The 27,441-nt window shown below is 39.0% G+C and overlaps 1 protein-coding gene across 3 annotated transcripts in view; it reads left to right on the top strand.

Moving 5' to 3' along the window:
• The window catches only part of slc23a2 (solute carrier family 23 member 2), a 36,200-nt gene that overhangs the window by 3,596 nt on the left and 5,163 nt on the right, over nucleotides 1-27,441 (top strand). The window contains exons 2-15 of one of the 3 annotated variants that reach the window (XM_041042004.1): nucleotides 10,292-10,340; nucleotides 12,929-13,143; nucleotides 16,048-16,146; nucleotides 16,960-17,076; nucleotides 17,983-18,140; nucleotides 21,882-21,970; nucleotides 22,279-22,346; nucleotides 23,515-23,696; nucleotides 24,353-24,473; nucleotides 25,080-25,236; nucleotides 25,697-25,844; nucleotides 25,971-26,076; nucleotides 26,474-26,741; nucleotides 27,100-27,195. In XM_041042004.1, the coding sequence (XP_040897938.1) occupies nucleotides 10,292-10,340; nucleotides 12,929-13,143; nucleotides 16,048-16,146; nucleotides 16,960-17,076; nucleotides 17,983-18,140; nucleotides 21,882-21,970; nucleotides 22,279-22,346; nucleotides 23,515-23,696; nucleotides 24,353-24,473; nucleotides 25,080-25,236; nucleotides 25,697-25,844; nucleotides 25,971-26,076; nucleotides 26,474-26,741; nucleotides 27,100-27,195 (1,873 nt within the window). The remainder of the gene's footprint in view (nucleotides 1-10,291; nucleotides 10,341-12,928; nucleotides 13,144-16,047; nucleotides 16,147-16,959; nucleotides 17,077-17,982; nucleotides 18,141-21,881; nucleotides 21,971-22,278; nucleotides 22,347-23,514; nucleotides 23,697-24,352; nucleotides 24,474-25,079; nucleotides 25,237-25,696; nucleotides 25,845-25,970; nucleotides 26,077-26,473; nucleotides 26,742-27,099; nucleotides 27,196-27,441) is intronic. The other 2 variants (XM_041042005.1, XM_041042007.1) reach the window with 2 other exon arrangements.

The raw sequence follows: 27,441 nt of genomic DNA, 5'->3' as shown, positions 1-27,441 counted from the left end.
GATCAGGTGGGCTGGGTGAGTTTTTTTTGGAGTGCTTTATGGCTTCAGTCATCCAAACAACCTCTCCCTGTAATTGGAGGTCAGTCCTCCCAGAGTATACAATGCCAGAAAAATTCACCCAATGAAATTCATAACAAAGATGCCACAAGCTCTCTCTGTGCTGAGTACAAGGGGAAGAAGAACATAGCTATAAGAGTGTGCACTTCATCCCTCCTTTGTTTTGATTGATTGATTTTTGCCTTTTAAGTGTTGGTAGTATACTCCACCTGATATCATTATTTTATGTGCGTTATTCAAGCTGAAACATTGCCAGTATGACTTCCCCAAACTATACATCCTGAAAGGTATAGTACAGTTACTGATCAGGTTCTTCTACCTGTATTTGCTCAGTGAGTCGGTGCATATGGATGTGCAGGCATCAAGTGGTAATTCATTCTAATAAATACATTGTTCTTCCCCAATTTACGTGAAAGGTGCATACGTGCAGTTTCTCAGGAGGAGGTTCGTCATCATCACAAGCACAGTTCCCCCTTAATCCTTTACCCCAATTAAAGCAAAAAGGTTTCTTGTTTACATGTTGCATAAGAATTTGGATAATTGCATTTGGATAAATGCTGACAATAAGCGGTTCCCTTAAGGGTATGTAAATTTAGTAACTGTGACAGGATCTTTATTTGAAAACATGTCTTTCAGACATTCGTGGCAACATCCTCTCAGTCATTTTGGCTTACTGTAAAAGGATATAGAGCAGAGGCTCACCTCACAGGATGTCGGGCCAGGCCGGGCCAGGAGCAGGCATACTGAGTTGAATTGGGTCGCAGAGATGGATTCCTGCCCTGTTTGCTGTAGGCAGCATGTGACTAAGATTACACTGTATTGCTGGGTCATGCTGTGCCTTCCCACTGTACTGTGTAAAGGTGTATGTGGTTGCATAGTGGGTGGTAAACGGCTAGATTTTAGCATGCGGCTCTGAATAGTATGTCCTGAAATAACATTTACTTCTGTTTTTTTTTTTCCCTTTGTAGATACATTATGCCTGGAAAGACATGGAGTAATATGTGGTTTAAACGGCCAAAGGCAGCATAGCACACCATATGATTGTTGCTTAAACTGGGCTGAACAACATAGCCAGTAGTTTTAACTTAAAGTACATTCTCCTCAATAAAGGTATCCAAGAACAATGGCTGCTGTTATAGCTGTACTCTGTGAACGGCCTGTGTGCATGAAATTTAGATAAAGCTGGCAGTGATTTTACTGGGTCACATGTGGCCTTGTGTAACGAGTTAGTGAATAAATGAGCATTCAATAGATTTTTCTTAGCATTTTAAAGATTTTCCGTGAGTGACGGGAGGGGGGGAAGGAAGCAGCCATTGGGGCTGCTTATTGAGTTATTGGCGACCGCAGCTTATCATGTTTTGGTGCAGATGCTGGTGTTTGTTCTTCTATAGATTGAACTGAGTGTTTTTAAGCTTCTGAATGTTTCCTTTTGGTTTTATATAGTTCCTGCTCTGCTGTTGTTAGGACACAAACACAGGTTTGTGTGAATGTTTTTATGTGTGTGTGTGTATGTATCTCTCCATAATATAAATGACAGCTGAGTGTGACTTAAACAGCCATTACATAGCTTGAGTGCTGAAGCACATTGTCAGGTATTTGTTGAGCTCATGTACCTATACTTATATAAACAGGTGACAGTAATGCACATCACACAGGGACAAAGTCAGAGCACCCGAAGGAAACATAAGCAATAGCTCAAAATGATACTGACATAAGATGACTTCTCCAGCACCTGTTTCCTGGCACAGCAGTCCTGTTAGGAACATTTCCTTGAGATATTTTTAATCTAAGGAGGAGAATATCCTCATACTTGAGACTCTTTGTCTTGTGAAGGGGAAAAATGAAATATCTTAGCACCATAAAAGAATTACATCAATCCCACATTTGTGTAGTTTGTCTATCAGTCACATACACTCATATTATCTCATGTCAGACTCTTTGAAGCAGTCAGAATTACTTTATCTTGTAGTTAGCATTTTTTGGACTGTCTGTTTTGAGCTCATCATCCCTGGTAGTTTTCTTCTGTAAGGACATTGGGAGACTCTTTCAGTCGCCATGAATTTATTTCCTCTGAGGCAGCAAAACACTTTACACAAGCCTTTAAAAAAAACTTCTTCAGGTTAAAGTGTGCTAACAAAACACTTTCTGGGCTGACTGGCTCTGAAAGACACATTAGACAGACTAGAAGACACTTGCTTGGCAACATTAAAGCCACAGACCACCCATAGTGCAGCCCTCACCGTAGGACTGACATGTTACTGTCAAGTCCTTGAATATAAGATTAACCCCACTTTTTCTAATATGGTATTGTCTATCAACTTTTAGATGAATTAAATGTTGAATATATTGTCACATCATTTTTACAAAATGCTGTGGTGCAGATTGCAAGAAGACCTGAAACTAAAAATAGTCAGACTAAGCAATGAATTGTTTTATCAAATGAATGCAGATGAATCAACAGTGAAAATAATGCACAGCTGCAGCCCTACTTCCAAGAAAAGTGTTATGTATGTATGTATGTATGTATGAGTATTGTCTAATGTAATATACAACTAAGGCCTTTTATACCCCCCTGTGTGAGGGGGGCAGCAATGTTGAATAAATGCCAGGATGTAGCATTCTTTACAAAAAATAAATAAATCACCCAGATTTTATTAAACCTTTACAGGCAGTGATGTTTCCTCAGGCCGATCAGTGCGGGTTTTAAAAATACTGGAACAGAGCAGTGACCCACATCATAGTTTCATACAAATTTAATCAGCAGCATGACAGATGATGAATGTACTGGTAGCAGTAGACTAAAGAGCATCACTAATTGATTTACCTATTGTTCCCATTCTACTGGAAGTGGTCCATCTGTGGTCTGTACTCATATTAATCTATCATATTTTTAAAACAGTGACAACAAGGACAACCACAATTGTTTTCAAGACATTCCATGTCTGTTTTTTTTTTCCAAAGTTTTTAAGTGAAAACTTTTTATTCTCCCATTCGAGGGAGCTAACGATTATTTTCTTTTGATTAAATAGTTTTTCTGTAGAAAGTGAAAACTGCCTATTGCAACTTTGCATGGGACAAGGGGTACATGCTTAAATTCCTAGTTTGTCTAATCAACCACCCATTACCCAAAGATATTTAATTGAATACCATAAAATTCTCAAATTTTAGAAGCTGGGATCAGTGAAGATCTTAAATTAAAAAAAAAAAACAACTGAAATAATTAAATGATCAAAATAATAAATTTTCTGTAAACCAACTAACCGGTTCAGCCTCACAAACTTGTTCCTGCAGGCATGTTCCATTCACTCTTCAGACATGAATCATGTTCCCTTGATCACTGTGGAAATACCGTAAATTGACTCCTTACTTGTTCTGTGTTCCTTTCACACATTAAAGTCTATTGTTCTGTTAAAGCTGGCTTACCCACCATTCAGTGCTTGCTGGTCGCCTTCTTTGTACAGGCTAATAATGCTTTACATGTGCAGATATGTGACCTTGATGCACATTGAAGAACTTGTTCTAGGTCTCAGTCCTTGATTTTATCTTCTCCTTGCTCTGCCTGTGAACAGTCTTCATATCGCTCCTCAGCAGAGTGTCTTCTTATCTCTCTGAGCCCTTGTATTTATTTTGTCTGTCCTGTCCCCTGTTACACTGAAACACTTAGAGCTCCCTCCCATTCGAAGCAGAAAATTTTGTCTTCAATATGTGTTTGCGGTGATTCTACTGCAGAGTTGGGTTTATCTTTGAAAGCATGAAGAAACATTAGACTTGAAACAATAAGTTAATTAACTGATTAGTTGACTGACAAAAAATATTACTCTGCAGCTAAAACAAAAATGCTAAAAAGAAATAAATTAAAAACAGTTGTTAGGTACAGCCTTTTAAAAACCTGTTTAGTTGTAATATTTATATTTTTGGCCCAAATCTAACCTGAATCTGCCATGTGTAGAGCTGCAACAATTAGTCAATCTCCAGAAAATAACTATTTTAATATTTTTTTTACTTGTTCAAGTCATTTTTCTATTAAAAATATCAAACATGGTTGCAGCTTCTCCAATGTGAGGATTTTCTGCTTTTCTCTATTTTAAGTAATTGTTAATCTTCAGATTTTGGACTGTGGGCCAGAAAAAATGTGATACTTTAGGTGTTTTCTGACATTTTACAGGCAAATGTGTGAAAAAATAATGGGAAGATTAATCGATAATTAAAATAATTGTTAGTTGTAACCCTGGCAGTGCTTCAACTGAAGTTGCAGTTTTGCGACATTAGTGTAGTATCTTACCTCCATAGTACTGACACATAATGGACATCAGTGAACCGTTAAACCATAACCCAGTTTGCTCATTTTTTGTTTTAAATGTGTCACATTGCACAGCCACGGCTCTGACCTGTTTCAGTGTTGTAATGGAGGACAATCACAACATTTACTCTGTGAGGACCCACTTTTAATGTAACTCAGTAACTTTGTTTGCTGTAAAAACAGTTAGCGACTGCTTTAATGTCTCAGGTTAGGCATTTTTTTTTCTGTAACAGACCATTATGAAAATGTTAAGGGTATGAATGAAGGTAATCTGTCTCCACAGTTACTGTACAAGCAAATGAAAGTAGTTTTCCCACTGAGAGCAACAGCAGGAATCTGCCTCGGATCGACTTAAAGAATTTCATCAAGAACTTCAAGCAACAATGGATAACGTCAGTCTTAAATATCCCTTCTGGGGTTCTGTGTGATGGGAAAAAATGCTCGAGGCTCTGTGGAAGAGCAACCTATAAGAGAAGTATACAGTTACAGTACAGTCTACAGGGAACAAATATGAGAAACTTACCTATCCATCAACACCCATTCATATGCTGCTGATGGCATGCTGTGTGGATGTAGGTGTTGCTTTGAGAAAGGGATAGAAATACGGTTGAAGGCTGAACATCTAAATGTAACAGTCTTTCCTGCTGCTTTGGTTTCTGTAATGTGTTTGTACAGCACAGCAAGGGAGTCCTCCTGCTGTCGAACTGTAAAGTACTAAAGAAAGGAGGGTTATTTTGGGCTTAGGCCTGCCAAGTGTTTAATAAAAAAAAAAGTGTAAGTTAATTTTTATCTGGAAGTTGACTAAATGTCTCGGAGTATGGAGAAACTTATTGGTGATGTATAATGTACCAATTACTTCCTTCAAGCCTTTCGTCTCACTTCTGTCTATGGTCCAGAATGAAATGTCTCAAAAAGTATTCAGTGGTAGCATTGTCACTGTGACCATGTTAGCATGCTGACATTAGAATTTAGCTCAAAGCACCACTGTTTGCACCTTCACAGAGCTATATGCAAGTCTGTAGACTCTTAGGCTTGTTCTTAAGTCATGATTGGGTGAGGGAGGCTGAAATTTACAATACACACTTAAACTAGTCAGAAGTCCAGGAAAAAGTGTTGATAATTCCAAAAAATTAATGGTGCAAAACCTAAATATTACAAAAGACCACATCAGCAGTAAATGAATTAGAAATCAGAACTGCGGTAAATTCTGAGTAATGGAATATGGATGAAAATAAAGTTCAAACAAAATGCTGGAATCAGAGCCACCTTTACTTTTGTTTTATTGGGCTGAGCTGCATAGGAACCTATGTAACCATCGGACCAGATCAGACCAGAAATAGGTGGCCATGTGACATGAAGAGTCAAGTGTCTGTAGGATTTTCTTCCAGCCACAAACCTAACCAGGTGATTTCATTATTTAGTTTCTCTTCTCTTTTAGACGGTGTGCAGATGGAGAAAACCCAAACTCAGTGCCTCTGAAAGTCCCTTCAGAAACTTGTGTCACAGATGCTGAAATCCATGAAATGTCCATGATAGTGGACATGACCTGGGCTCAAACTGAGAAGCTGTGCAGATAAAACCAGTACAGTGCAGTTCAGACCAAACCATTGACCAAAGTCAGAGAAGGCCCTCAGATCTTTTAGGAACCTGCTGCCCTCACTAATTCACAGTGGAGGAAGTCTAAAATTCAGATTTCAACCAAAAAGAGAACTTTAATTAAAAAGTAACAGTAGTAATGAAGATTTTTAAAAAAATCCTAAGAAAATAAACTTGTTAAGACATAGTTGAAGAGTTCTAATACATACACATAAAACACAATTAAACACAATAAAGCAAAATAAAACAAAATACCAGAAACAGTTTGAGTAAAGCAGGTTTAAAAGGTGGACATACATAACCAGCCCTTAACTTCTGTTTACTAGATTTGTTTGTCATTAAAAGCCTTGTTAACTAGCATTCTCAATTTTTAAAAAACCAAAGAGACTTTCACTGTCATACTATGTTGTAGTTGGAGCAGTCTGAACTATAAATTAATCAACAATTGTGAGAATGTTTTATTAATTATTTAAATTAATAATTGCATTTGATGGTTTCAGCTTATGAAATGTGTTTTCTCCGTTCTTATATCTGGGTTTTGATTTGGGCTTGGAGCATGGATCAGACAAAACAAATACTGATTCATTACATTTTATTCCTTGTTTTTAGCATAAAGCTGTTGCAGTTGTATAATTCTTATTACTTTGACAGGCTTCTGTCCCAGTGGCTGTGCTATTGAGACAAACTCTCTTATCTCCATTCACCTCTGCTCCACTGACAGGAAGTTGACCAATGTAAACATGACCTTGCAGTTTTACAATCTCCCTCTCCCTCGCCCCTCATGGTGAAAGATGAAACCTCACGTGTACCCTGTCATGTAAAGTGTCAGCTGCTGTCACACAGGAGCAGAGCTGCAGGCGTACATGCTTTAACATCATTTCCGTTTCTTTCCTTTGATTTATATCTTCTTTAACTCTTGATTTAAAATTCTTTCACAGCAATTGTGAAATCACTCTGATGTTTGATTCACAAGTTGATTTAAGTTTTAGTTTAACTTGAAAGGCTGACCAATTTATACATACCAGGCTGTGGATGTATTTTTCACTAATGAAACGTTCAAGGAGCTTGTTCAAAGTCACAAGGAGAGAGGATGTTTTTATGCATCACACATAAACTTCTGCCAGGACTCACTATTGGACAAACTGAATGTGACAATCAAGATTTATTGCAGATTGTGCCAGTTCAGAGATAAGCATTTTGTATTTGGTATATCTCGGGATCTGTTTGGGTTTTTTTTTTAATCACTGGTGAATTTGCAGTGTTAATATCTTAAACAAGTGGAACATAAGTTTTACTGTTATGGCTTGTGGCCTTTTACTGACTGAAAATAGCTGTCAGCGTGTTGACATTGCTAAATTAATGTATATTCCTCACTGGCTTGAATGTACACATGTACACAAAGTAAATAATGTTCATGTCATTCATTATTGTGTTGAATCAACTTAATTTTGCTTCTTCAAAATTTTGCGTGAGTAAACAAACCTGCTTTTTATTTACTGGGCTGGGGTCATTAGCCGTGTTGTGAGCTCAGGTTGTTATAGCTCCTCTGGCCCATACAGCTATGGAAATTCTAACTATGGCATACCACAGATAACTTGGCACCAAAACATCCGGAGCATGTGGATTTGTTTTTGTCTGAGGTATTTTGTAATAAATATGGCTTTTCATTCATAGCCTTTTTTTTTTCATCCATCGTTTTCCATCGTAAAGTTATTTTTGTAACTTCTTTAAATAGCTTATAGTAAAACATTATAAAACAGAAACCAAAGAAGCCAGATTGGTTTCAGCTGTTTGAGGCTTTTTGCGTGCAAACTGGGTATAACAGTGTTCTCCTTTTGCTTAATGCACAAACGCACAAACAGTTTTTTTTTTTCCACCATAAGTAGGAAGTCACTTCAGTCTTTAGTGTTAAGTGTAAACTTAGGCACTAATTTTGGTCTGAGCGCCTGTTTGAACAAATCCCCAAATGGATTGGCTTAAAGCAAACTTAGACCCTAGAGCAACATTAAAGATTTATTGTTAGATTGTACAATTCTGGATCATTTTAAGTTTTAGTGATATTGGACTGGGGAGTACTGAGTTTTGATTCGTACTGTAACTGAGACTCAAACCTTGAAATCCATACACTGTATAAGGCTCACTAACAAACTGAATAAATAATGAAAAGTGGGAAAGACTATAGTCTTCCAAGTTGATGAGATGAGAGCAGGCTGCGATCATGACGCAGGATCACTGCCAGTTTTGACAGGTGTACCAGGTTCTACTTTGTGGACTTTTATGGATGTGTTTTGTACATTTGTGATTTGACTCCTAGAGCTGAAATGATTATTTGATAAATAGTTGATAAATATTTTTCTTCCGTTACTTGTTTCAGTGGTTTTAAACAATTAATTGAATATAACTAGCAGGTTAATTGATAATGAGAATAATTGTTAGTTTCAGTTTTAGTATTAACATGTAGGTTCGTAATGTAAATTTGATCCTTGACAATGGTCTATGACTGAAACTTTGCATTTTCTTAGTTCCACTGGCGATCTGAAAAAAAGGAAGTATCTCTTGTTCATGAGTGTGTGTGACATTGACAGGCGGGTTGGTACAGCGTCAGCAGTAACGCAGGCATTGTACCGGACATTGTGGTGAAGAAAATAAAAGTTTTCATGACCCCAGATGGTTATTTGTTAAGGACTCTGTGCTGAAGCCAGTACTCACACGGCACATCACTCTAATCCTGCTGCAGGCTTAACATAGTCCAGACTGTATGACTGAACTACAGACTAACATCTGGAGGGGATGGAGATGATACACACATGAATGCAGGCTCACACAAATTTAACGCTAGAGATGAAACCGCCAACTCAAACATCTGGTGTGAAGGCCCACACACAACACAGCACAAGCCTGCACAGGATCCACAGATCATGTTACCATGGTTATAGATCCAGGTCTATCCACTAGCCTGTGTATTCTAGGATGAGTTAAAATTACCACCGCAGTTGTCTTTGTTGCTCCTTGCTCTCGTCTTTTTCTCGGCCATCTTCCATTTTCTTGTTTTCTTTTGCTGTCTCCAGTGGTTTCTCGCACGTTTTTCCTGCATTTATCTGTTTTACGTTGCATTTAACGTAATGTGAAAAGTTATGTTTATGAACTGCAGATTTCTTCTCTTACATAATCACATGAAGTCACTTTCAGTCCTCTCGCTCCAGTTTCCTGTCTCTCTTGTTTTCTCGTGGTTGTCTGGTGTGTGTGTGTGTGTGTGTGTGTGTGTGTGTGTGTGTGTGTGTGTGTGTGTGTGTGTGTGTGTGTGTGTGTGTGTGTGTGTGTGTGTGTGTGTGTGTGTGTGTGTGTGTGTGTGTGTGTGTGTGTGTGTGGACTGATTCCCAGTCAACGCCAACAGACAGAAAACACAGGGATGAGATGAGGAGAGTGGTTTTGTCTCCTGGGCGACAGTGGAAACAGGCATTTTGAGGATGTCATGCTACAGTGGCATGGCTCTTCTAGTGTTAGCACATGCCTCATCAGACCTTAAGTCACCCAGAGGCTGCTGGGATACTTTCTGTCACATCCCCCATCTCACAACTGACTCACAATACTGTGAGAGCCACAGACTGGGCAGCACTGAAGCCAGGAAATGGTTTATGATCTGTGAAAAGGATTTCATTGATAATGAAAAGAATCATTTGCTGACCATCATTTTGATAACGTTGCACTTGCCAAATTCTATCATTAGGGAACAAAATCTTTAAAAAGAAGTCAGATGGGTTCAGACAAATGTGCATTCAGCCAATGTGACAGGTTGTCAGCAACCCTACGTTTTTATCATATTATGTAGACCGTCTTGTTTTGGCCATAAATTCAAAAGCAAACAATAATTAATACTGGTAACAATAATCATAGTAGTAGTTTGTAATAATCCTTCACTGAATCACTTTTTGATAAGTGATTTATCTTTTTAGGTATTTTAGTTATTTGCTGTTTCATCGTACCAAGTTCCTTCAACATCCTCGACACCAAACTGAATTCCAAACTTTTTTAAAGACTTATTACTATTCAGATACTAGCATGTTAATCATAACTGGCACGTGTGAGAGGGACTGGCTTTATTATGTCTCTTTATACCTAAAATTACATGCACCATATAGATCACACTAATAACTTTTGCTTGTGATTAAATGCTGTCTGTCAAATTAACTTATGTCTCACCTCCCTCCTTATCCTTTACCCTTCTGCCTCTCTCCTCTCTGCCTCCTCCCCCTTCTCTTCTTCTTCTTTCCTCTCATCTTCTTCTTCTTATTCTTCTACCTCCTCCTCCTTTCCCTCTCTCTTGCCCCTTCCACACAGATGCTCCCAGCCGCCCAGCTTGACAAGAGTGATGGGATGTTTCAACTAGGTATTACACCTATCCCAACATTTTACACTGCAAGCAGGGGGACTGGCTGGATGGGAAATTATATTTTATTTTGGGGTCAAGTTTTTAAAAACTGTGTAAAGGGAATGTGCCATAGAAGAAGGGTGGTGACAAAGCACCATATTGGTGATGCCAGGTAGGCATCTGTTGGTTAGACAGTTAACATCTGTTACTGACATACAGGGTACACGATAGATTTATGGTACAGGCAGTGGTTTTGGTAAAGACATCTGCATTTACTCCTTTTAGGGTTTAACAGTTTGAGAAATATATATAATTGCCATATTTCTTTGTATGAAGTATTTTGGAGGATATTTTCATTGCCTTTTATAGTTAGTGGACATTAGAGAGCTGACAGGTAAGGGGAGGAGAGATGGACATGATTCCACAAAATTCTCCAGCTGGACTCAAACTGGCCATTTGTGATAATTTGGTCAGTGTTAGTACGGTATTCGTGTGATGATGCAATTTCATTTACAGTAGAACATGGTTCATTAGCTGACTAATGCAGCTCTCTCTCTCTCTCTCTCTCTCTCTCTCTCTCTCTCTCTCTCTCTCTCTCTCTCTCTCTCTCTCTCTCTCTCTCTCAATGAGAGGATGTTGTTCAGAGACCAAAGTGCTGTAATTTTGAAATGAGAAAACGTAGTGTGAACATGCTTGCAGTTTTATTAATTAATTGTCGTATAGAAAATATTTCTTTTCACATATTCTTCACCAAACCATTCTGTATTTTATTTTATTTTATTTTATTTATTTATTTTTTGTCAGAGATTAGTTGGTAAGTTCAGCTTTATTTAATCAGGAAGTCTCATAGATCAAGATGTCTTTTACAAGAGAAACCTGAGCCTGTATTTATTCAAATGTTAAAAGAAAAAAAAAAATAGACTTGAGAGACAGAAAAAAGTAAAAATCCTTCGCTTTTACTCTGGCTCACAAACTTTTGAATAAAAATTGTTAATCAAATGAAGTTTCCGAACTCCTGAAGTCTGAGCTGAGCAAGCCTTTGTTTCCTCTCTGATGTTAATAACTGAAAAGAATAGTTCATAGTCTACTATTTGCATTTGACCCCTTGATAGGATGTTACTCTGCTTTCTGGCATCAATTTTATTTACAGACACAAAGCATTTTCTCTGTCTGCAGTTCTCAATGTAGTACTAAATATTCTTTATTATATGATTTAAAAGCGACTTTTACATTTTATCATAAGTAGGAAGAATCACTAGATAAATGTGATTTATTTCTCACATTCAGCAAACAGCTTAAGAGTTCAACAAATACTGGCCCCAAGATCAAAATGCATATCTAAAAACATAAGCTCAGTCACACAAAGCTGGCATCACACAAGTGTGAATGTATTAAAATGGTCACAAATATTACTAATAATATGTGTTAGTATCTCTAATTTCAGTTTGTTTTGTAGTTCACTCCTCAAAGTCTTATTTTAGCATTAAGTGCTCCATCAGTGTAGCTATTTTTAAATAGTATGATTCCACTTTTGTGTGTATGAATTACAAGGTTTCTGAGCAGCTTCAGTTCAGAGAAGAGTGAATGCGGTAGCACTTAATTTGCTCACAGCTGTCATGATGTTGTGTCTCTTTGTTGGGTTTGGCAGGCAACTCTCAACACTGAGATCTTTCTCATATTTTTGGATTCTAAAACATTTAGCGATTGACAGTTAGTGGTGAATTGAATAAAACTAGCTTTGCTAGTGTCAGCCAAAAACCAGGGATGGTATGGAGCAACATAACTCAAGTCCTCATGTCACACAACACAAACAGAAGTACCACACCTGTAAGGACAAACTCACTATCTCTGTCTGCAGCTTTTCTTTTTTTCATATCTCAACTCCGATCATTACGTTCCTCCTCTCTATCAGTGTCCATGTTTCACTCTCTTTACAACTACTTGCACAATCTCATCTCTCTGTCTTTGCCTCCTCCTTTCTTCTTGTGTCTGACCAGCTCGCAACATGAATTATTATTATAGCATAAAAATTGTTCTCCCCAAGGAAAATTATTGTTTCTCAATTAATCTGTTGATTATTTGTCAAGAATTTGTCTGGAATTAACAATTATTTTCATTATAGATTAATCTGCTGATTATTTTCTTTATTAATAAGCACATTTTTTTGGTTTTTGAAATGTCACACAGTGAAGAAATGCCCATTGATTTTCTAAACGCCATGGTAAAGTATTCAGATTGATAGTTTTTAATTGTCCAAAGCCTGAAGATTCCTCCCAAATGAGAAGCTAGAACCAGTTACCTCTTTGCAATTTTGCTTGAAAAACAATATCATGATTAATCGATTATTGCAATAATTGATTAGCTGTGCCAGCTGAGGAAATGTTTACCACCAAGTCAAGTTGCCAGAGACAGGTGTCTCAAACGTGCTTTCATAATCTGCTGAGCAACCAAAAAACCTAGAACAGCTTCAACAAGAAGTACGGCCCAGCAGCCTCTCGGGGTCTCTGATGTGATCAGACCCTCACAGTGAAGTCAGCATATTACAACCCTTAAAGTTATAAATCAAGATATTAATCTCTCTCTTTATCTGTCTCTGTTTTTCCAAGCAGATGAGGCAGTCCTGGACGATGTGATCAGACTGAAGGATTCATCTGCAGTGTTCATACCAGAGCGAGACAGAGGAGGGACAGAGGAGGAGGACATCGAAGACACAAGGATGGGCGTGGGGAAGAATACAACCTCCAAGTCATTGGACGGCAGCAGCGAGGAAGGAAAATATGAAGAGGAGATAAAACACGGCGCAGATTTCTACCCAATTCCGGTACACAACTGTGTTTAATGGCTTTTTTTTGCTGTTGCAAGATTTTCCCACAGAGACCAAATGACAGGCACATCATGAACATGCCTAAAGCAGGCTCACGATGAACAAATGACAAAGACAGGGTTTGGTCAATGTGCACGCAACCTTATGATTACTGTCCTCTTCCTTCTCCCCCCTCCCTTCTGCCTCCCTTTCTTTGACTCGCACGCTCAGATTTGGCATTGCTCTTAGCTCGGAATGTATTTGTGTGAGCGGACGCCTGAGTACGCACACTCACACTCAAACTGTCTGCTTCATGGCCAGTTAGTGCATGCTGCTGGAACTCAGTCCATCCATTTCCTTTGTCTGCTTGGCTCCAGGCCAGTGCTTCATGTAGGTCAATAGTCAAAATGACAATGGCTATTTATTTACAAAACTACTTGTGCAGTCACAAATCTTTGCTTTCTTATATAATTTTAACGTAGGTCCAGTGGTGGACATTAACTACATACCTTATTCGAGTTCTGTATTTATGTAGCTGTTTGAGATACATGAGCGTTATTGGTGCGGCATCAGCAGTAGTGTGGGTGTTGTACCAGACCGTTTTAGTGAAGAGCCGATCTGCATTCCAGACCTCACCTGTGATCATGGACTTGGGGTGGTGATCTGAACAATGAACAAAATTGCAGTGCAGGGCTGTGTCTTTCTTGTTACTGTCCAAAACCAACAATTTGACATTCACACCCCCGTCACACTGTGACCAGTCAGGTGGGAGTAGAGCCAGGGACTGTGCTTCTGTCCCTGGCTTTCTTCATTTGTTAACACAGCTGTTTGTGCCACTTTTTATTGAACCAACCGTCTGTGGAGAAACAGTCTGATAATGTGTACTGTTATCTCCATATTAAAATGATATCACGTCTCCTCCCCTAAGCATCGGCTGGCTTTTCAGTCCACCTTATAGTGAAGCTGTTCAAAACAGCTATAAATCTCACCCTTGATAACTGATTTAAAAAAAAAAAAAAAAAAAAAAAAAAAAAAGGATGGATGGACTTTAACTTTGAGTATTTTGATTTTGTGCTTCTTTATAGCTGCGTACCACCTCATTAAAGAAGCATTGTACTTTTTATTCCACTACATTTATGCTGCTTTACAGTTTAAGATTTTACATAAAAACATATATTCCATTTATAAAATAGGAAGCACTGTCATGGATTAATCTAGCCAACTATGTTTAAGGCAGATAAAATCAGCACCACCTGGCCCAAGTGCAACATTAACATGCTGCTTAGACATTATTGCATTAATAACATTTGTCCTCGTGCTGAAATTGGCCACTCTGCAGAAAGATTACTTCTACTTTTGATACTGTAAGTATATTTTGCCAACTAAAACTTTCTTTACTTAAAGCGACTGTAATCGGTATTTTCATTTTAACCATGGCTATAATGATTCTGAAAGAAGCTGCTTGTAGTGACAAACACCTGGCTCTGCAGCTCCCCGCAGCCCCACTGAGCTTTTTGGAGCTGACTAATGACTTTACTGTGTCATTAATGCAGAAAACACGGGCCGCAGTGGTTCAGTGTCAACAGCGTCATAGACAGGCAACCTTTCCAAAAAAAACCAAAAAGCTTTACTGAACCCACTGAATGACACCTGCCCAGAACGACTGACAAAGTTAGCAGGTAGCTGATGAACACAGTGGAGCAGTTAGCCGTGAGTTGGTGGAGATCAAAACAGAGCTAAAAAGCCAGTGAACTTATTCCAGAAACATGGTTCCAAGTAAATGCTAGTGGTGCTGGATATGTTAATAGACAACTGCTAACACATTCACTATGTCAGCTTTATAAGTTAGTAATGTTAGTGTTGTATTTACAGCCTGTTTCCAATACCCCCAAGCGTATAAAAAAAAATAGTTGATATAGGATGTGAACGCTGCTTCCATCACTGCATAGAACTAAGATAAAACTTTCCACAGAGCTGTGACAGTGACCCTGAAGCCTGCTGGTTCCCTTTAGTAACTAAGATTAGCTCAGTCCAGTTTGTTAGAACAATCATAAGGCTTCTCCTGTGTCATTTTCTGAAGCTGAGCAGTAGAACACAATGGGAAGGAAATACAATACAAGCCGAAAGCTTCCTTTGCAGTTATTTTGTGCCTTTGAGGGTTTGTCTCCCTGTGTAACCCTAAGGTTTTAGACATTCATCCCCAGCATTTGACAAATTCCTTTTACATTTGCAGAGGCTGTGCCTCTTAGTGTTTAATCTCGTGGGTTGGGCATGTAGACGCAGCTTACTACATGTTTTTTAAATGTGAGCAAACACACGAGTCCATTCGAAGGTCTGTCCTCCCCCTAGGGTTTATCTCAGAAGGGATTGTGGGACTGTACAGTAAGAACTGGTCTGTAAAAACCAGTTTGTAACAACACATTAAAGATATGCGTGTCAGTTGAGGGATAAGCATGTTTGCATTTATTTGCATCTTTTCCTTCAGACAGAGCATTCAAAAGTATATCATCTTTAAATTATATTTTTAATGTTTTAGATCTTCCTCAGTGTGTTCTGTCTTTATAATAATAATTATTTTTTTTTTTTAAATGTGTTTTTGAATAATGACCTTCCATTTGTTGAATAACATGACATGGATCCATTGGGGGGGGGGGGCACAAAGGAAAATATTCTGTGGAAGATATTTGTTTGTAAGGTGGCAAGTTTGCATACTGCAAGAAACACCTGTTCATGTCTAGGCTGCCAAATACGGGTCATTATCTTATTTATTTATTTTAATTTGACCGTACATTTCTTTTTTTTGGTCTTTCTTTTTGCCTTCTTCTTGTACAACTGTAATTAAGATATTCTTTTGTATTTTTACAAATGTGTATATAATTTTATATAATATTAAGAATCTAAATCTAAATTTTGTGTGTTTAGGTGGTGGTAAACGGAGTGAGCGGTGCCAGTGGAGACCAGGATACTGAGAACACAGAGCTAATGGCCATCTACACTAAAGATAATCAAGGAGCAGAAAAGGTAACTGGAGAGAAAACATGCAGAAATGAAACACAAACGTCATGTACTTTTCTAGTCACCCAAAATAGTAGTTTACTATCTAAGAAACCTCAGTTTAAGCAGACTGACATATCATCACATGGTTAAAAAAAAAAGCTTACTCATGCACTTACAGGCTTACACTTGTGCTGCACACAGTAATTTTGTTTAATAACAGTCAACAAGGCAGTTTAAGTGACTTTCCTTTTCCTCCCTCGGCTTTCCGTTACATCCTATATAGCTGTAATCCTTAAGATTTTACATATTATATTGTGTTATTTGGAATTTTATTACTGGTACATTAAGACACAAGCATGATTTTCATATTTAAACTTGTTTCCGCTGCAACTGCAGCAGAAAAGTGCTGATGGGATGTTGACCAGAAATAAATCTGATTCATCAAACTGTCTCTGCGTAGTCTTCACTTTTTTTTTCCACTCATGGTCTTTTCTTGTTGTCACTGTGACTCTGCATTTTTTTTTTCTTTGCCAGGAGAATGAAATCATGTGTTGTGCTCTCTTTCACACAGTTTTTCTTACTGTCTCTTTCTTTTTTTTTTTTTTTAAATCTCACATTGTTTTCATTCCTAGAATTCAGCTGCCTTCATAAAGGCTCTCACATTAACATTTGACATGATTTGGTGTCTTCTGGCAGTTATTTTCCTGGACTTTTGCGTAAATAAATTCTTTCCAGAATACACTATTTTGACCCTTAACACAAAGGACAGTGCCCTGGACAAAGAAAACATATTAACATATTTTCATCCTGTTTCTTTTTGTGTCACCATGTGTGTAGAGCTCGATGTCTGAGACGTTGGACAGCACAGACAGTATGGACGCAAGGAGGATGGATATGATCTATACTATTGAAGACACCCCACCCTGGTACCTGTGTGTGTTCTTAGGCTTACAGGTAAATATTCATAGACGGCTTCATGGTTTACCCACAGTGTGTGTCATTGGTCATCAGTACATTTTTTAACTAACAGCTGTGGTTAAAGTGTTGACTGAAAAAACATGCACCTTCACATGTCATGCGTAATCATTGTGTCATATCTTTTAATGTGGTTTTACAGTATTTTTCATCCAACCATCCCCAGGATACGTTACGCAACTGAACACCAGAGACAAAAAAAAAAAGAGAATTGGCGGTTCAGTGGGTTAATGTCCTCACTGTGTGAGCACAATTTGTTTGTATCTGGCACAGGACTATTGTCCTCTGTCACCTCCCTCTGTCCCTCCCTCTAGTAATTAACACTAAGTGATCAGTCCTTAAAGTTTTATTATTGTAATATGTAGAAAAAATGTCAGTGTACATATGGCCACAAAAATGCATCAAACACCATATAGTGTCATTGTGGCTTAATGCTGCACCTCAGAATAGTCTGGTTCCAGGAATACCATTCAACTTAATGGCCTGTCTGTTAAGACAGATTAGCAAAGACCAGCAAGTAAAAGAAAAAGTTTAAATTAGTAGTTTGACAACAGAAGAAAATAAACATTAGCTATTCATCATGAAGCTTGATTACTTTATTAATTCAAGTAATTTAAATTTTGACATTTTAGTCTTCCGCAAGGAAAGACTGTGGTGAGAACGTTGTCCATGCAGTATTAAAGAAGAACTGGGATGTGTGTGTGTGCCCACTAATGACATAACATACCCTCAGAAGTTTGAAATAGTAATCAGATGTAATTTGGGAACATCTTAAAATGTTGTTGCTATGGTTTTTGTACTGTGCAGAATTTACAGTCAGTGTAACGCTAAGTCGAACAATACACATACGCACTGACTCTTGACACTGGCTCCTTGTCTTTGCAGCACTACTTGACATGTTTCAGTGGGACGATCGCGGTGCCTTTCCTCCTCGCTGAGGCGATGTGCGTTGGATTTGATCAGTGGGCCACCAGTCAGCTCATAGGGACCATCTTCTTCTGTGTGGGGATCACCACCCTTCTACAGACCACACTGGGCTGCAGGTACATACATACACACTCAAAATAAAATAAAACAATACTATCTCACATGGACACAGGGAAACGTTTTCTTGAACACACTCATACTCCCAGTCATACAGTGGATTAGTGGCATCACACAAACACTTGGGTTGTACATTTTGTTCTTTCACTTCTTCAATTTTACTACCTTCTCTCTTTCAGGTTGTCTGTAGATCATGAAAAGTCTTAAAAAACATGTAATTCAGTTTCCTCTGGGAAAAAAAGGGCATTAGAAGATATTAAAACTCTTAAATTTCAGGTCTTGAATATTTTTCTCGCCTGCCGTAGACAATAACATTAGTTATAACTTCCGGCTGTCAGGAGAATGTAGCTAGGTAGATAATCGACTCATAATGAAACAGTTTTAGCAAAGACTTAAATTAATAAATTAATTATTCACCAGTTTTCTGCTACTTATCTGGGCCCAGATGGATGGTTTGAATCACGAGGCCCCTTCTCTTTTCTCTCAGAATATGATGAGTTAATAGTTTCAGTTCCTCATTCTGTTCATGTGAACGTGGTTGTTCCTGTACAGCTGAGACTCTCCCTTTTGTTAGAGCAGAAAGTCAGCTTACCACAGGTATATTATATTTTCTCATTTGAGACAACAGAACAGCAGCGAAAGCAATTTCAGAAATGACAGAAACAGGGCACTGGACTGCATGCCAGAGGGGTGAGCTACAAGTGGTTCAACTATGGCACCACTTCTGAGCAAGCAGTGTGAAATGCGCTGAAGCTATAATCGATTAAACACACAGATATATCTTTGTCAGATGCTTATTAACCAAGAGGAAAGTCCGTTCTTTCGGCTGTCCCAGTTTGCACTTCAGGAATATCTCATTTGACCCAGTTTTTCCCACATTTATTACACTCTCTTAATCTAAGATGTCTTATTTTCATCTCTGAGAGTTTTATCAGGCCTGTCCTTCACCAATAAAATAATAGCTGACCTGAGACATTACCTGTTGCCGTGGATATTATCCCATCTATTGGATTGGTGTTTTAATAAAAGCTGGGTCATGTTGGCATGAGGTGATATTTTTCTTTCATAAAAGAGGGGCAGTTCAGCGAGGTGAACTCACTGTTTCCATTTTTGTAATAAGCCTAATCTTTCCATCATGCTGTGGCAGATTCTCAGTGTCTTATTATTGTTCCCAGTGCGCAGCAGCAGACAGATCACCTCGTTCTGACTAAGCCAGACAGGCACAGTCACTCTCTGTTCTTTTTAGCACCAACTCGATGGCCTTGACTGATGCCTCACTGAAAATAGTGTGCAAAAGTGTCCTCTCTACTTCTTTTTTTTTTTTTTTCTTACTGAAACTTTCAGTGGGAACCCCAGAGAAACAAACAGAACAAACAGATTCAGACTCATTTCATCTGTTTGCCCTTTTTATCAGTTCTTCTTCATTTGCTCATTCTCAGTGACCGTTTTTGTTGCCTTTGAACTGTGTCTATATAACAAAATTCCTTGTGACTTTCATTTTGCTGACAAATCCCCCATCCTGTTTTCTCTTCTTTACAGTTAGACCAGGCATCAGCGCTCTTGTTTCCCTTCAGGCTTTGCTTAGTTTGCTGCCCAAACAAGGAACAAATACATCTCAGGGAGTTCAATATATGGCCATATACATATTGTCCAGTACATCGTACAGATCACTTCCCATTCTGGTGGGCTTTTCTTAACCAAGGCCTTTATTAGTTCTGCATTTGATATTGCCGCTCTACAGTTTACAGTTCATTGCAACCAAAGCAGCATTGTTTGGTCTGCAAATACTGGCACCTACAAAACAATGGATTTTATCTATGTAAACTTATCTAATCTTTAGCTCTACCACCGGCAGTGAAGGTACGAGGGCTGTCGAGTTTTCAAAAAGTAGAGTTAAATTTAATTTTAATAATCATGTAATTTGCTTGAACTAATTCTTACACAGCCCTGTAACATGTATGCCTGCCTCGCTCCTGTTAGCAAGTGAGTCTTCAGATTTGTTGTTGTTGTGGAGTAAGGCAGCGGCTTTTCAGAAAGTCTGCAGTCTTATCATTCCCGTCTACAATCTTCCTCTTCTCCATTTTTATTTATCAACATTGTTTACAAATCATTACTGACAGGTCAATAGGGCATACAGTAGGTCAAGTAGGTGGTGAATTTTAAGGCAAACTTCTTCAGTCTGTTGCATTTATAGACATTATGTGAAGAGGACAGATAGACAAAGGGAGCTGTGCACAGCAGTAAAGAGATGGAGGGAGGGAGATAAATGTGGAGTGGTTTGATGAGTCATGGTGCCAAGTGAGGTCGATAAGAAAAAGCACAAATGTTTTTTCAGGACAAGTAGAGTGTACGTGCATACATCTGTGTTCACTGCAGTTATACTGCTTGTTTTTGGCAGCTGCCACCTGCAGACACGTAACTTGCGTGTACATGTGTATTTGAGAGGATTCAATGTGGACCTACTTTCATTTTCATTAAAATAGGCTGATCATGTGTCTTTTTCACATGATTGGTTTTTAGTTATCTATTAACTTCATACAAAGTGCTATAAACAGAAAAACAATCAAATTATATATATGTTGTCACCATGTTGCCTCCAAAATGGCACCAGTTCTTCTCAGTACGCCTGCACACAATTTTTCAAGCTACTGATCAGGCAGTGTCTTGGAGAACTTGCCACAGTTCTTTTGTGGATTTAGTCTGCCTCAGGTGGTCTTCTGTCTCATGTGTTCTCATGTTTTCATTGTATCTCAGCCAAAATTTCTAATGGGGCAGAAAAATTAGTCACTGATGTTCCCTGCTTAGAGTTTTTTTTTTCTGTTCTTCCTGTCTTGAAGTGTCTTAACTCTTGCCTTCTGAGACGACCACTAATTTCAAGAGTATCTTTTCTGTCAATAATTAAATTATTTGGCTTTGGAAACCAGCAGCTGTACAAAAGAAGACGATGATGTTAACCACTTTAGTTAACGACTAATGAAGTCATACCTTCTCCAAACCACAAGTTTTGTTTTAAATAATCTGTAAATCCCAATCGGATCTTTAGTCATCAGGTATTTTGACCAGAAAAAGAATGATTTGAAATTCAGTTTGAAGTCATTACACAAGTGAAACTGGAAACACACAGGTGTACAGATTCAGTGTTTTCTAATGATTTCTCACATCCTCTTTCTTAATAAAAATAAACATTCTCCATCCCCTTTTCAGCTCATTCATGCCCTTTTATTTCCATCCTTGCCGTTTTCACTAATATGACGTCAATACAGTTAATTTATTCTGTCTGATCTCTGAATCGATCTTACAATATTGCTTGTGCTTGCTTATTACAGGTGTAATTTGTAAAGGTCAGTCATACAGTAGAGCGTGTTTTGCCATTGTCTTAATTGCTCATAAAATGGCCATTACAGAAAATACGACATGTTTATGAGTTTACTAAGTGCCTAAGTAGTGCTGGGTGGTTTTAGTGAAAAAGGAGGAAGATGGGGAAGGAAAGGAAATCTGTGCCAACAACAACTGGTCTTACTACCAAAAAGGCCAGGAGGATTCACATACTCCATCCTGTGAATGATATTAAAATAAATGGGAATAATTACCTACAATTAAATAATGATATCAATAGAAGTGCTGACCCCTGTGGTTCTACACAGAAAATCACCTTGCTCGCTACTAAATTTTAACACTTCCTCTGTTGATTATTCAGACTTGTTAACGTCATTTCTAAACAATGCTTTTCCTGTATTTAGGTTGCCTTTGTTCCAGGCCAGCGCTTTCGCCTTCCTTGCACCAGCCAGAGCCATTCTGTCACTGGACAAATGGAAGTGTAATAGTACAGGTAACTAATCTGTCTTCTTCTGTCTCTCACTCATTCATTTTGACTCATTCAGGACAGACACTCCCATCTGATATAACGTCATGATAAAAACTGTAGGTTATTATTTCTTTGTTTACTTTAATCCAAACTCCAAATGCTGTCAGCATCAAACACAGCAGTGAATTAAACGCCCCCAAGTGGGATTAGTTGCTTTATATCCGTGTGCTCCAAATTAATGACCAGAGTTCTGATTCACAGAGTGATCTTACTAAGTTCTCTTATTTTATAATCTTTCATCTGCCTGTTTTTTTTTCTTCCCCCGTGACCAGAGGTTCCAGCATTGAATGGCACAGAGCTCCTCCACACAGAGCACATCTGGCATCCCAGGATACGAGAGGTGAGGCAACAAAAGACCAGTGTAAACTTGTGCAGACATAAGAGGTGGATAGGATGTGAATGGGGGGCAAAAGCTTAAAAAAACAGGAGACAGCAAAACTGGATAAACATGTTTGACAATTAAAATATTGTTCTGAAACATATCTTCCTTGAGGAAAGGCAGTATGTTTGCAATGATGAGCAAAAGAAGCTGAATTCAAAGTAAACATTAGCCTAAGATGTTATTCAACCTAGCTTGAATAACTCCTTACGCAAATTTGGCACAAGTAAAGTTGAATAAGATGTGGGTGGGGGGTGTTAACTCATTTATGTAACAGATTTTTGTAAGATATTTTTTTTTCATGCGTCCAGATGAGAGCATCACAGTCTGTAAATGGCTGCAGGGTTTGGTTTTGTGTGACGGGAGCTGTTAATTTGTGTTAACCTCTTCTGTTTGCGTAAGCCTGTTGAGTAATAGTTTTTGGTGTGACACGTGAATGAGGCTAAATTCAATCAGACTGAATCAAATTGTTGAGTGGAACAAGGACGGGCTGCAGGCGGGAGGAACGTGCAGGTGATGGAAGAGAACAGGAAAACGGATGAAGGCAGGACAAACAGGATTATTACTCAGAAGTATCATGAAACCTGAGTCACTGGTGTTTCTGTGACCCCCATCTCCTCCCACCACGGTGCCAACAAAATTCCTTATCTTTATTTTTGATCCATAAATTTGATTATTATTTATTTACTTATGATGTGATTATTCAGTGCTGATACATTTTGTCTCATGATCAGTGTACTTAGTAGAGGATGCTTCTAACAGTCGTCTCATTCATAAAGTATGTGGATGTAGCCATGTGATCTAGTGCCACTGCTCATTTTGCCTGAAGCTTCATCAGCCTAGTGTTATAGTTCATAAGAATATCAGAGGCACTTTATTTCAGATGAAGCACAGCGTCTACTTTACAGCATGCTGTGGGAAGCCCTGGTGTAATTTTGGAAAATTGAAGCATTAATTTCAGTGTTTAATTAAAAATCTACTCGCACTTGCTTCAGTCAACATCATCTTGTGTCTCTCTGAGCCTGCACCTGTGCGTCATGGACTTGAGTTGTTGAGCAGCTCTCATTCTTTTTTTCATAGTTTCTAAAAACATCTTTGTTTCATCAACCTCTTTTCTTTGTTCTGTCAGATCCAGGGGGCTATCATCGTGTCCTCCCTGGTCGAAGTGTGTATCGGAGCTCTGGGTCTGCCTGGGATTCTGCTGAAGTACATCGGACCTCTGACCATCACCCCCACTGTAGCTCTCATCGGCCTGAGTGGTTTCCAGGCTGCAGGGGAGAGGGCTGGAAAACACTGGGGCATTGCTATGCTGTAAGTACAGATTCTCATGCAAAAAAAACTGTACATCTAAAATCCACATCTCTGTCGTCCCTTTCCATATTGGCTATGTTCTGAAGATCATGATTCAGATGGATCTCTGTCAAAGGGTTGTAGTGCAACAAGGCAACAGCACATTTGACTGTGGTTTTAGGGGAAATAGCTGGGAATAAACTGAACATACAGATGAACAGCTGTGGTGGATAATACCACTTGAGTGGTGTGACAAGTTTCTACAAGCACTTCTTTTACTCAAGAAAAAAAATGTACAAGATCATACAGTCTGTACAGATAGAGAGGACTGACTCATGGGCAAGGATACACTTTATGAGTGATTCAGGTGGTGTGACATCAGTTCTTGCTGTGTCACGGCTGTTTACGCTGTAGCTGGAGGGCCTCTTCTCTCGCTCCACAGGGACAGAGGATATGTGCCTGTAATTGCCACTGATTTGCTCTTTCTCAGGCAGTTAAGGGTAATTGATTGGCCCTGAAGCCTCTGGAGGCCTGGTCAGACGTAAACGGGAGGAAACAGTACAAGTTCATACAAGGATTAGTTCTCTCACAGGAGAACATACAGTACAGAAAATAACAAGACACTCTCTGACTTTGATCCACCAAACTCAGGAGGATTTTTTTTTTCACATCTGCAGGACTATCTTCTTGGTGCTGCTCTTCTCTCAGTATGCCAGAAACGTTCACTTCCCTCTCCCGATCTATAAAGCCAAGAAAGGCTGGACTTCCTATAGGCTCCAAGTCTTCAAAATGTTTCCTGTAAGTACACACCTGAAAACATAAAAGTACATACATACGTCAGCCTTTTGCCTTTTACACAAACTGTGTCTGGGCTCCACTTCTTGATTTCTTTTTCTCAGTAAATATCCTGAACTCTTGCACTGACCTTGGTTTATTTACAACTTTTCTTCCAACCCCCCGCCTCCACCACAAACTGTGTTCCCGTCTAAGTCACAAATTATTCAACAGCGCTAATCTCATTCCTCCATAGGAGGTTAAGAGGTTTTCCCTTTGCGTGCCTCTGTGCAAGGTGTAAATCAGTCTTTTCCTGCCCTCTGCTGGTGATATATGAAACAATAAAAACCCTCTTAAATTTACCAAAGTTTATACGTGTTTTATACTTGTCCTCTCTAAAGGCTTCCCATTGCTCTTTTCCTTTTTTTTTGGGTCACTCACAACTGTGAAAATGTTATGGTGGATTTGATTTTGTTGTAGCCAGTATGCCATAGCCTCGGAATCTAGCAACACGGTGCAGCACTTTTAAACTTCACTTATTTCCTCTGGAAGTTAAAATTATTAAGTTTTTATTTCACTTTGTCTTAAATGTGAATGACTGACAAGTGCTTTCTTTTCTCTTGCACTCAGATCATCATGGCCATCCTGGTGTCATGGCTGCTGTGCTTCATTTTCACTGTGACTGATGTTTTCCCGCCAGAGAAGGACAAGTATGGTTTCTACGCCCGTACAGACGCACGTCAAGGAATCCTCACAGCTGCACCGTGGTTTAAGATCCCATATCCATGTAAGTGTGTTTATGAGGATGAAGAACTGCAAATGATGTGCACCACTGCATATACTTTAGTTTAGGACCGTGGATAGTTTTACTGTTATTCAGTCCCAATATAACATATGAGCAGTAGCCAGTTTCCTTGTCTTCCCCACATCTCCCAATTTCTGATAGTTGTTGCTGTGAGGAATAATAATCGCTGTCTTGATTGGATCAGATTCAGTCCATTCATGTACAAATTTAAAAAAGCTGATTTACAGAGCCAACAATAAAGAAGGTGTCTGCATTTCCTGGTCCTAAAAAGCATTGATTGCAGTTGGAGAATTTTAGCAGTGTAATGTTGATATAAAAACTTGAAACTTTTAAATATCAACCCAGCTAAACCCTTGCTAGAGGCGATGAGGCAGAAAATATCATTTTAAAGAGATTTTAACTTTAAAGGCAGATATTTCTCACCGTCCTTTTTCCTCTACAGTCCAGTGGGGCGTTCCTACTGTAACAGCTGCAGGTGTGATCGGTATGATGAGTGCTGTGGTGGCCAGCATCATTGAGTCGATTGGAGATTACTACGCCTGCGCTCGCCTCTCTTGCGCTCCCCCACCTCCCATTCATGCCATCAATAGGTAACTCTTCTTAATTTATACTCTTACTCATTCTCTCCAGTACTCCAGTTGTTTATGAAGCATAACACGGGCAATTAACTGTCTGCCAGATACTGTAATTACACTGTTTTTCCTCTGTATCTGTAGGGGGATATTTGTGGAGGGTATTTCCTGTGTGCTGGATGGTCTTTTCGGGACAGGAAATGGCTCTACCTCCTCCAGTCCTAATATAGGTGTCCTGGGAATCACAAAGGTAACACACCCCTGTGCTCACTTAATGTTTTCTTCTCAGTCCTATCTTTTGTTTTTGACAATATGTGACCTTATCTACATTTATTTTACCGAATGTCTTGGTTTCCATCATTCTTTGCATATACCCATTTAGGTATTATATTTATTTTACCACAGTGGTATAACTCTGCAAATTGGCTTGGTTCATTCAGCCTCTAAGTTAGACAATTGTATATTATGTACTGTTTAACTATAAATGTGTCAGATCCCCAAAACGATCATCATGTGCTATTAAACAGACACATTCATCATTTCAGCCCTTATTATTTCAAACCCTCCGCTTCAGTGTGCAAGCATTATTTCGTCTCTCACTGACTGGTTTCCCTTAAGCTCCAGCTCATCTCTGATTTCTCCTCCAGGTGGGCAGCAGGCGTGTGATTCAGTACGGAGCTGCCATGATGCTGCTGCTCGGGCTGGTGGGTAAATTCAGCGCCCTATTTGCCTCTCTGCCTGACCCTGTCCTGGGAGCTCTGTTCTGCACCTTGTTTGGTATGATCACAGCAGTGGGACTGTCCAACCTGCAGTTTGTCGACCTCAACTCCTCCAGGAACCTCTTCGTTCTGGGCTTCTCCATCTTCTTCGGTCTGATGCTGCCAAGCTACCTCAAACAGAACCCGCTGGTCACAGGTGAGTGGAGGGCAGAGATCCCTTTGTCATCCTCTCCTGCCTCCAGAGGCAGTTGTCTCCAGCCTTTTGAAAAGTTTTGTCTTGTCAGAGATAAACTGGACACTCGTGGTTAATCTTATTGCTTAAAACTGCAAACACTGGACCGGCTTAGCTTTCTCTGTAATTCATAAACTCACACAAAGGATGCAAGTACACACAGTGACTTGTTGGCACCCTGTCCAAGGAAATTAATTTACTGCAGTCTATAACATGACTGAAATTAGGTTGGTTAGAGACTGATAATGTTTTCGCCTCAACACAACAAACTACAACATATTTTAGTCAGTTACTAAGTTCCTGCCCGTTTTATCTTTCTCAGGCATAGTAGAGGTGGACCAAGTGCTGAATGTGCTCCTCACCACTGCCATGTTTGTTGGAGGCTCTGTCGCCTTCATTTTGGACAATACTATCCCTGGTAAGGTGTTTAATCCACTGTTTGTCACATTTGTCAAGCTACTGATGTTTAAAAAAAAAAACACCTCAAAAATCAATTTAAATTATTCTGTACTTGAAGTTTATGGCTGGATGATACTGATTGATTGATATGATGGTAGTTGCATGCAGAACATCTTTATGAAAGGGAAATCATACTAATAACGTGACTGTGACTGCCAAGCAGGTACAGGTATACTTATAAAGGCAGCATGTGCAGGGGCGATTC

The sequence above is a fragment of the Toxotes jaculatrix genome, chromosome 7 (genome assembly GCF_017976425.1).
Source record: "Toxotes jaculatrix isolate fToxJac2 chromosome 7, fToxJac2.pri, whole genome shotgun sequence".
NCBI classification, from domain to species: domain Eukaryota; kingdom Metazoa; phylum Chordata; class Actinopteri; family Toxotidae; genus Toxotes; species Toxotes jaculatrix.
Note: the sequence above shows the minus strand (reverse complement) of the source record. Positions and strands in the feature narration are given on the sequence as shown.